Source organism: Lotus japonicus, chromosome 1 (assembly GCF_012489685.1).
Source record: "Lotus japonicus ecotype B-129 chromosome 1, LjGifu_v1.2".
In the NCBI taxonomy this organism is placed as follows: Eukaryota; Viridiplantae; Streptophyta; class Magnoliopsida; order Fabales; family Fabaceae; genus Lotus; species Lotus japonicus.
The window spans coordinates 88,103,687-88,114,388 of NC_080041.1; the positions used below are offsets into that span (position 1 = coordinate 88,103,687).

The window sequence follows — 10,702 nt, forward strand, 5'->3', positions numbered from 1 at the left end:
TTAGTTAACATTGGAGTATAATGAAGTATGCGTGGTCAGAGAAAAATTGTTTTTATTTATAAAAATATATTTTAATTCCTCTATGTATATTTCCTATATATATAATGAAACATTTCTATAAAAAAAAATTGTGAATTTGTTTTTATTTTCATCATTTCTTGCATAAATCTTTGAGAGTACAAAAATGAAGAGTTAGTTGATCATGATTAATGAGTGACCTTATTTATATTTTGTCTTATTATTAAAAAAAATTAGTATCCACATATGTTTAGCATCTATATTTTGTCTTATTTATATTTTATCTTATGTTATGTCTTACTTTATGCTTCTTAATAATCTTTGTGCAGAGATTGAGGGCATTATTTTCAGGTTCTTCTGGGGTGGCAATGTGGAGAGGAGATCCATTCATTGGACTAGCCGGAATAAGGTATGCCGGTCAAAGTGTGATGGTGGACTTGGATTCCGGGATTTTCATGCTTTTAATACTTCTCCTGTGGCTAAAAATTGGTGGCGGATTTATACACATCCAGAGACGCTTTTTCTCAAGTTTTTAAAGGTGTGTATTTCCCACATGGATCTATTGTTAATGCCAAGAGAGGTTGGTGTCCAAGCTATGCTTGGTCGGGTATTTGGGGTACACGTTGGATTTTTCAGCGAGGTTGCAGGTGGAAAATTGGTAATGGTAAATTAATTGGTTGATGTGAGGAGAGGTAATTGGTTGCCTCATGGATGCCCTATTATTTATAGTGAAGATCTTATGATGGAATTGAATACTAAAACTGTTGTTGATATGTTAATTAATTCAGGTAGAGAATGGAATAAACAATTGATTGATTATGTTTTTTGTTGTCCTAATACAGCTTTGCAGATTGTTTCTCTCCCCCTTTCAGTCCATGGAGGTGTGGAGGATTCCCTTTTTAGGCCAGGTACTGTTGATGGTGCTTACACATCCAAGTTGAGTTATTCTTTTGTTAGAAGCATTGGTGCCATGTTTTTGATGTCTGCGTCCTCCATGACGTCCCCATTACCAGTTAAGCTTTGGAAGGTTTTTTGGAAGACTGATGCTCTCCCAAGGTGTAAGGATGTTGCTTGGTGTGCCTGTTGCTCTCTCCTTCCGGGTCGTGATTATTTGTGTGCTGAGCATGATGAAACAGTGGCTCACGTATGGTTGGAGTGCCCAGTAGCTCGTGGATTTTGGTTTGGTCATCCTATGTCACTGAGAATGGAGTCATACACATCGATGCTAGAGTTTCTGGTTCTGATCATTTCGGCAGGGGACCTTAGGGTGGTGGCTAGTTGGCAGACTGCTTCCTATGCTCTTTGAGAAGCTCGTAGTATGGCTGTGTTTGAGGGGCGACCCTTCTCTTGTGAAGCAACTCTGCAACGTGCTTTGATGCTTGATGTGGCGGGTATGACGATGGCGAGTGCGAGACGTCTAGGTAGCAGCTTGGAGCAGACCACAACAGGGGGTGGTGAAATTAAATTTGGTTCTACTTGGGCTCCTGATCGGGACGCGGAGTTAGAGATGGTGGTGAGGAACTATGAGGGACTGGTTCTTGCGTCTTAAGCAGCTGTCTTCGGTCGTGCATCATCCGCAATGGTGGCTGAAGCTCTAGCGTACAAATGGGCAGTGTTGTTCCTTTTTTTTATGTTGTCTGCATTTTAGCTAATGTATGTGTGTGCCAAGATGTGGGACCAGATGTTGTAACATCGTGCTGTGACATTTGTCCCTGCGGATCTGCTGTGTGTTTGGCTGATTTTTCTAGAAGCTTTGGATGGATTTCGTGATAATCAAGTTAGGGTTATTGAAGAAGCTTCTCTGTGCTATCTGGAATATAATATAGTGGAATCAAATATGTTGAAGAGGATTTGATTTGGTTTAAATTGTGAAAGTTGTTATCTTTTGTTCAAATCTTATTTGATAAGATTTGTTACTGGTTTAAAAGATTTGTTCCAGATCTGTTTTGTGGACTCTATTTTCGTGCAAGCCCATTGAAGATCAAGACCTGAAGAATGACTATTTAAGGAGGCTTAACCCTAGTTGCAAAGTGTGCGTTAGGCACCCAAGGATTGAGTTTTTAGGGTTTTGTTTTGTGAGTCCTTGTTCTGTTATTTTGTACACCTCTCTACTGCCTCCATTGATAATCATATGGCTTAGAGTTGGTTTGTTTAGTTGAGTTGTAATCTCATCAAATTTGTTTATTGATAAACATGTCTTGATCGTTGTGGCAGTGGTCATTAGGGGTTAGAGAAAGTTTTCTCATAGCTTAGAGGAGAAGGGCTAAGCTAGATTCACTTATGTAATAGTGGTAGACATAAAAGAGGCTCTATACTAAGGGGGAGTACTTAGGTATAGGAGGGACTTTCATGTGACCTGAGAGCTATTATTTGATAGTGTATTGACTCCTGGATTGGTATCCTCCAGATGTAGGTGATGTTGCACCGAACTGGGTTAACAATTCTCTGTGTTTTTTAGTGATTTATTGTTGCTACTGTGCTGTTTCTACTGTATTAAACGTTGTGGCTTAATTTCTGTACTGTTGTGCAATTGTCGAACCGATTGTCCCAACATCGCGTTCGACACCTGTCCTGTGTGAGAACCAGAATTTCAGGCAGCTTCTTTCGCAGTGGACTTGGGTCTTAGGCGGGTTTGTTTTGAGACGGATAGTCTCCATCTCTTCCAGTTGTTGTAGACATTTTGGCCAAGAATACCCCCTCATTCGCCAGTTTAGTGTAGATTGAGAAGGTTCCTCCTGAGGTCATTTCTCTTGTAGCTAGACTCTGATATTTTGGCATCTTTGCCAGTTTAATATGATGTTGTTTTCGTTAAAAAAAAAAATTAATCCTTCTAGATGACTAATAGTGTATGCATGAAGCTCACATATTAAATAATTATATAATATTAGTTAAGAACCACATAAATATTTAATTAACCATTGACTTGACAAGTCTTCCAAGTAATTAACAAATAAATATACGTTTATATATTAATAAAATGTAAACGGTACTGAAGAAAAGTGGGCTTCAATTACCTTGTATTGGGGGTACTAGTTATTATATGGTTGGTTCTTGAATATGCTTGAAGAAGAATAAGCATAGATTTGACAATTGCAACAAACTTTAGGTCAAGAATATCAGGTCAAATTATAGAAATTGGGGGCACGTTTAGGTTACTTTTATTTAGTAGTGCTGGTGGAATATCATGAGGTGTGATGTGGGAATATAAGCTTTGTCAACCACTTTAGAAAATGGAGTTATAGCTGGCATTGTTTTGTTGAACCTCTTTGTTAAGTGCTTTAAGAGCCAAAGTCGCACTCTTAAAGAGAAAGATGCACTGTTATAACTTATAATAGTATGGTTTAAGAATCATATATGTGCATGTGGCATGAAAATAAGGGTAATGAATTGAGTGTATGTTTATTTTAGCAAATGATGTAAGAACTATTAGAGCATCTCCAATGCAAGGTTTTTAGTTTTTATTTTTTAGTTAAGAACTAAGAACTGAGTTCTTAACCATTGGAGGAGATGACGTGGAGTTCTTAATTCTTAAAAATAAGAACTAGGTTCTTATATAAAATATTTTACTTTTTGAGTTCTTAGTATGAAAAGTTAATTTTTTCTCTCTCATTCATCAATTCATTTAATTTAGATATTGAATTAACATTTAAATTTAAATCAAAATTATATGAAAGTAAAAAATATTACTACTATAATGTTATTGTGAGACCAAATGAATAGTGTTAAGAACTAAGAACTAAGAACTCATGGTTGGAGCAAAATGTGCATAGAGTTGCTTAAGCACATGTGGCAGTACGGGCCCACATGAATAGTGCTATGAACTAAGAAATAAGAACTAGCATTGGAGATGCTCTTAGTTCTATTATTTTTGTTAAAGTCAACGCATTCAAATTCAAAGCCAAAATGTTGAATCGTTCAATAACGGAGGAACGGTAAATGCCATAATGTTATGCTCCCATAAGCACTTCCCAATTTCTTCATATTTTATGTAGAGTAAACTTCATTGACAAATCACAAATTCATACACATTTCAAAGGTTGAATAGTTCTTACTTTCAAAACAAGCCAAACTAAGCAAGAGTAATATAAACATCAACTAATACGCCCGACTTCATAAAAAGAAAATAAGTGCATTAAAATGTGTCATTCTTCCGCTTTCATATTTTTTAACAAGAAAATAAACGGCCGTAAATTTAAAGTTTCTTTTACAAATCTCTCGGATTGTAATTCTTTATACACCTTTTTTCACCCATGTCGTTACATGTCAAATGGAGTAGCAAAGATTGTCTTTGAAAATTCTGCCATTATACAGGTAAACAACTCATTATGTAAAATATTTTATAGATCAATGCTCTTTGGATACCTGTTAATTACTAATGTTTATCAACATCTATGTCAAAAAGGATGGTGACCCATTCAACACACTAAAACAACCCAATAAAACCATCCCAAATTGCATTCCACTTCTACATAACTCAATACGTGATTGAAAATCCATATTAGTTGATTTTAATCAATTTTGGGTGGAAGTTCCTATATATCAAAATTGATTAAAAAAAGAAGAATCCATCTAAAATCAATTCTAAACGAAAGTTTATAAATTGCTTCTAAATATCATAATTGATTCTCCGAAAGAGAAGTGAATTCCAAGATGTTGATTATACATATACTAAAACCACTTGAAATTTGTCTCAAATAAATTAATAAATCACAATACCACAAGAGGTAAGATTAGTCCCTAAAAGATAATGATAAAATCTTTTCATCCAAAACAAATTTACATTGCAACCACCACCTCGGTTCCAACCCATTCATGTTTTTTTCCCTCTTTTACCTACTACTCCCAATAAAAAAAATTAAATAAAAAAATTCCCAATATTTTTTCCCTTCAAATTACCACCTTACGTTGACTCGTATACGAAACCCACAGCACCAGAAATGTTATCATGCATCGCGGTCTGAATCCCATGATCGTGCTCATCCTCGTACGTCACAATCAGCATCGCCGGATCATCCGTTGCCCGCTCCACGTGTTTCCTCGCCGGACACCCTCTCACGGTGCTGCACTTGTAATAACCACTGAAACCAAAACACACAAAAACAACGTCAGTAAAATGTCGTTGACCAAAGTCAAACAAAAACAACGGCCACGATTCAAACACATCACTGATCCTCACCGTGGGTATGGTGTGCCCTTGATCGGTTTCTGACCGTACTTCCTCCATGAGTACTCGTCCGCCGGAATATCCGCCACCTTCGAACTCACCGCCGGCACCCTTATCGTCTTCTTCACCCGATTCTTCCTGAAAATTTCAAAAAAAAAAATTTAAAAATTAAAAATCGAAATCTTACAATACGCTGCTTTTGCTAACATGCACCGTGTGCTATGGTCAACAGTAAAAGACAAAAAACGTTATGTAGTCACTTTCACTCACGTGTGCCGTGCCCATTCAAGGACTCTAACTGCACTACCACCGAAATCGTTGACTTTTTATTCTAATTAACGCAGACTTGTTAATTAATTAATTAAATTAATTAAATAATTAATTGGCTTCGATTGTAACGAGGAAAAGGACAAAACAAAAACCATTTTCAATTTTTTTTGGTATCAGGGGAAATCTACGGTGAAGCGCGGGGTACCTTCTCTTGGTGCAGTGGCACTTGGTGTTGGAGCCGGAGGGATCGCCGGAGTGCTCGTGGCACCTTTTCTTGGACGGAGTTGTTGATGAGAGGGGAGGCTTCCCGCCGGCGGAGACCGCCGGGGTGAGGAAGATGGAGGAGCCTAGTTTGCCGTTGGAGACGCTGCCATCGCCGGTGATGGCAGAGGAGAGGAAGGAGGAGTTGGAGGAGACGCTAAACGTTGTTGTTTCCTTGGAGAATTCGAGCTCTAACGACTTAGCGTTGGAGGTCAAGAAGTTGTTGGGTTTTGTGAAGTCGAGAGTCAGGGATTGTGCGACGGTGGGCTTAGGGTGGTGAACGGCGATGGGATTAGGTTGTGGCGGAGTGGGGGTGGAGGGGAGAGGTGCGCGGCGGAAGCGGGCGTGGCCGGTGCGGTTGAGGAGGGAGATGAGTTTTTTGAAGTTGGAAACGGTTACGTCGGTTAGATCTGTTTGGAGATGAGAGGGTTGGTGAGAGAGGAGATTGATGAGATGCTCCATGCCTTTTAAGCCTTCGTTTGCAGCCTCTTGAATTGCTTTCTTCTGTTGGTCCATTTGAGGGAACCCCATGAGCTCCACCGTCATTTTCACCGGTTGTGGTGGTGGAATCAGAACAGAGTCAAAACGGTGTCGTAAGAAGAAGTAGCAGGTTTTTTTTCTGTTTATGTTGGAAAAAGAGTGAAGGAAATGGAGAAGAGGGTTCACTTATATTGTGGGGTGAGAGGAGAGAGAAAGAAGAGAGAGAGTGTGTGTTTTTGTTTGTTTGGGTCAGGTCAAACATGATATTCTTATTCTGATTTTGTTTGTTTGATTAAATGAAGGGCTGAGATGAGTTTGAAGATTTGTGAACGGTAGATCAGGAATAATGTGTGTGTGTGTTCAAGTTCAACGTTGAAAAGTGGGTCCACGGTCCTAACTTCAAAGCGTGGAACTCAAAGTTAGTAGCAACGAAATCTAGAAAATCAACTCCACACTTTCGGGGTATGTTTCAATTAGGCTAAATTAATTAGGATGAAAATATAAGTAAGAATTATGCGTGTTTCTGAAATGAGCAAATTTTGATTTTGGTAGCTGTAAAATATTATGAGTTTCTCTTTTGGGTTTGATGACTGTTCATCTACTCATACATACTACTCATGAAGATGGATGGAAAAATGCTTATGAATTCACGCGGTTACTGACTTTTTATAATTTTGAACAGTAATTTTAATTTCAATTTCAAATTTTACAATTAATATTAATTATACAAAAATTGAAAATAATATGTAAAAAAATTGATATTGATAAAAAAATTACACGCTATAACGTGTCTTATTGAGATATTAGTCTCGCTAGACACATGATAAAGTCGTTGGAGCTTCGAGTAAATCGAAGACTAAAACAATACTACTTTCTTAAATGTAAGCATTGTTTTCCTAATGAGAATTGTTATTCAAACCCCCCCACAGCTATTCAGACCCAATGAAAAACCGGAAATTTGAAAATGCCCCTTTTGAACGCACCTTGTAGTGCGTGTCTATCGCACATACCCATGGAGCGACGTAGACACACCTTGAACATGCGTTGCGAGCGCACGTTCAAGGTGCGATTAAGTAGTGTCAGAGTTGATGTCCCAGTGTCTGACTATACATAGGAAAGACACATATACGCACTTAGTGAACTGCGTTAGTCGCGCCGTTACAAAGTGCGTAATATGCATCGCTCTTTGGAAAGGCGTTACCATCTCACACTGAAAGTGTGTTGGTCACACAGTTTTAAAGGGCGAGATTTTGCAGAAACTTAACAGAAACAAACAGAAATATAAACTCCAACATAAACAGAAACTTTAACACAACAGAAACATAAACTTCAACAGAAACATAACTGTTACATTATAATCTATCATTGATACATTACAACTAATATGAAAATTTGCAAATGGACTACTACAACATCATGAAACTAATCTTCAGCGAGATTTATGATTCCATCGATCTTATGTATGTCTACATTTGCCTTTCGATAGAGTTCGTTGAATAGGATCATGCGATCCAGGTATGGTAGCTGCCAACCACGAGCTTCAACAGTACAATGATACATCCATTGTGGATTAACCGTTGGCAAAGGAAAGTCACTTGAAATAAGCTCCTACAAAATGATCAATAATATTGTTAAGTATCTCATAAAGTTCATGTAATGTAAGGTAAATTCATACTAAATGTAATATTGATCAGTACCTTCACCCAGTGATTGTTGTTGACAAAGAGTAAACATATAATCTGGTTCTCTAACGGATGTAGCACTGGACCGGTGGGTGGGAAGTAGGTGGCGCCCCCTCGATTCGACAATGTCACAAACACAATCTGGTACATCGTAGCAACAACGTGGCCCATATCCGGCACGCATAACCACTTCTCCTCCGTTGCAAACTCATTTGGAGCAAGATGCAAGGCTTGTAGTACTTTTTCGTAACATGTGTTGGTGCCATACATACCATGATAAACACCTTGTCGTAATCTAAGCTCCTTTATCATGTCTTGTAGGACTTGACGCCAATTTTGTTCTCCCTTGCCCATCAAGGAAGCAATGCATATATATCCACAATTCCCATCATCTTCAACATTCGGAATGTCAATGACATATTCACGGAGGAATTCAGGCACTTCATGGATGTAGTTGGCCGAGTAAACTTTGCCTTTCGGGTGCTGTGGCGTGAGTTTAGCTGAGTTGCTTGCAATCCTTTTGCTTCTCTTCTTAGGTGCAGATTGCTTCAAAGGAATGCTCTTCCGTTTTGCCGACCGGGTCTTACGCCCCTTGCCTTGTGGAGCTGATGAGTTGCTAGCTTGCTTTGACCCAGCTATTGCATCAGCATTCTCCCAAGATGAAGGAATGCGTATGGTAGAACCCTTAGGTTCATTAGGCCGACCCCTTGTAGGCAACTTGTTTGGAGGAGGACACATAGAAGTCTGATCTGGGTATGCAATCTCCCGAAGCCCCTCTTTGATAGCTTGTCTTCTCGAAACATTAGCTTCTTCAAACATATTTACAATGACCTCTAACTCTGTCGCAATGCTCAATCCCAAAACAGGTTGGGATTCATCAGGTGCAGATGTTGATGTAAGCCTCCTCCAATGTTGGTCCATTGCCGTCAATGGAATAGTGGCCATCCTACCAATCTGACATGAACAAGGCAGGTCGTGTGTCCTCCTCATAGTGCAGCCGCATTTTCCAACGCGCGCTTTCTCCTTTGCGATCAACATGAGCGCATATCTTGAGACTACACCATGCAGGTTGTCGTACAACTTCTCCTTCAATGTGTGCTCTCCGATGAAGATACTTGCATGAAAAGCAGCATTAATCCTTGTATGCTGGAGAAGTGTGCACCTATGTATAGCTGCCCAAGCCGCACACATGTCACTCTTCCTATCTTTGATGCACGCTTTCAGTTTTGCGTGTGCACCTTCAACCCTGTGCAAAGGTATAACATTAACATTAATACATACTTAATGAATGTAGCATACTTAATGAAATTTCAGTGTCTAAGAATGTACCTGTTTGTAGTTGTGTTACCCATGTGCATATAACGGTCAATCGCATACTTCGCAAACTTGTGCTTAAACGACAACCAAGTTTCCTTAATGTAATGCATGAGGTCAGAGGGCTCCCCAAAAAGTGAACGTAAGAAGTCCATGCTCGCATTAAACTCCTCCGCTGACTCGGCATACATGACTCTATTCCATGCGTCCCCGACATCATCCCACATCTCATTGTCTTTGATAGTGAGCTTGCACTTTGCCTTCACACACTTAACAATATGGAATTGGCGTAGCAAGTGAGTTGCTGTGGGGAATGTGGTTGTAACTGCGTTCATCAAAGCAGTGTCTTTGTCAGTAACCATGACTTTAGGCATGTCCTCCTCCCTAAGTAGCAACCCCCTTAGTTTTTGAAGTGCCCATGTAACTTCAGGTTCACGCTCATTGCACATGTAGCCAAAAGCAATGGTGTATGTGAATCCAACTGATGTCATACTAACCATCTCCGGCAATGGTATCCTATACTTGTTGATCTTGTACGTGCTATCAAGCAAGACAACAGTAGGAAATTGGTTGAACAGTTGGATGGAAACTGGATGGGCCCAGAATAAGGACCGGATCACCGTGGAACCCTCTTTAGTTCTGGACCAGTGCGTGTACTTGTCTTCCTCCAACAACCTCATCAAGTGCTGCATGTCTGACAATTGTCCCCTCTTGACCCTAATGTGTGTCATCCGCTCATTGTACACTTGCCGTATGGTAGTCAGATTCTGAGGGTTGACATCCTTCAATGCCAGCAACATGTTACCTGACTTGACTTTATTGTCAACCATTTTACCCACCATATCCTTTTCTTGACTTGTAAGGCGACCGGCATAGGCATGGCCAACCAGAGTCTCGGCTGGCGCATGGTTGTGGTCTCCACGTACTACAGTCAACCTCCACAAACCATCTTCTGATGTGTATCTCGCCTTGAGCCTGAACAGACAATCACATTTCTTGGTTCCTGTCTCCTTCCGCATCAACACAGGCTTGAACTGTTTGTACTTGTCGCTCATCTTGCAGACCAAAATAGCCAAATGTATGCCTTTACTCCCACATCCCTTACTCCCACAATCAGACCTTCTAATAATGATCACAAAGCCTAGTTACTTTCCTACATTCTTAGCCCAATCCAAAAGCTCATCTCGAGTAGCAAAAACCTACAGAATATTAACATATATACGCATCACATATAAATTCAACTTATTTGACATAAACTCACTCATTGGTTATGAAAATATCCTGTCTGTGGTAAATTGTTCTGTGTAGTCCGCTGCAATTGACACATCATGTCGATCTTCTACATTGGCTAATTGCCTTTCTTCCACCCTTTCTTGTGGCATGTACACTTCATATGACTTAGGGAGACTTATTCTGAAATGCAAAACGAAAATTGCAAATTGTTTATTGTTTCTGTTACAGGCCAGAACTGTATAAATCGCACTTATAAAGCGCGTCACAAACACACTTTATA

General features: G+C 39.5%; 2 protein-coding genes across 2 annotated transcripts; both read right to left on the minus strand.

Annotated features, from left to right (window-relative positions):
- Positions 1 to 4,657: 4,657 nt before the first annotated feature.
- On the minus strand, positions 4,658 to 6,366 carry LOC130727493 (probable WRKY transcription factor 17). The gene is made up of 3 exons (XM_057578638.1): positions 5,658 to 6,366; positions 5,195 to 5,320; positions 4,658 to 5,096 (listed from the first exon to the last, which is right to left on the minus strand). The coding sequence occupies exons 1-3, from the start codon at positions 6,257 to 6,259 to the stop codon at positions 4,919 to 4,921; spliced, it is 906 nt and encodes a 301-aa protein (XP_057434621.1). The 5' UTR covers positions 6,260 to 6,366; the 3' UTR covers positions 4,658 to 4,918.
- A 1,249-nt stretch (positions 6,367 to 7,615) lies between these two features.
- Positions 7,616 to 10,244, minus strand: LOC130710571 (uncharacterized). Its single transcript, XM_057559885.1, has 3 exons — positions 9,205 to 10,244; positions 7,891 to 9,121; positions 7,616 to 7,801 (listed from the first exon to the last, which is right to left on the minus strand). The coding sequence occupies exons 1-3, from the start codon at positions 10,242 to 10,244 to the stop codon at positions 7,616 to 7,618; spliced, it is 2,457 nt and encodes an 818-aa protein (XP_057415868.1).
- Positions 10,245 to 10,702: the final 458 nt, after the last annotated feature.

Coding starts and splice junctions, on each gene's coding strand:
- LOC130710571 (XM_057559885.1), bottom strand. CDS start 10,244: ATGAGCGACAAGTACAAACAGTTCAAGCCTGTGTTGATGCGGAAGGAG. Junction 9,122..9,204: donor GGTAACACAACTACAAACAG/GTACATTCTTAG, acceptor ACCTTTGCACAG/GGTTGAAGGTGCACACGCAA. Junction 7,802..7,890: donor ACAACAATCACTGGGTGAAG/GTACTGATCAAT, acceptor ATCATTTTGTAG/GAGCTTATTTCAAGTGACTT.
- LOC130727493 (XM_057578638.1), bottom strand. CDS start 6,259: ATGACGGTGGAGCTCATGGGGTTCCCTCAAATGGACCAACAGAAGAAA. Junction 5,321..5,657: donor TGCCACTGCACCAAGAGAAG/GTACCCCGCGCT, acceptor TGAAATTTTCAG/GAAGAATCGGGTGAAGAAGA. Junction 5,097..5,194: donor AAGGGCACACCATACCCACG/GTGAGGATCAGT, acceptor TTTTGGTTTCAG/TGGTTATTACAAGTGCAGCA.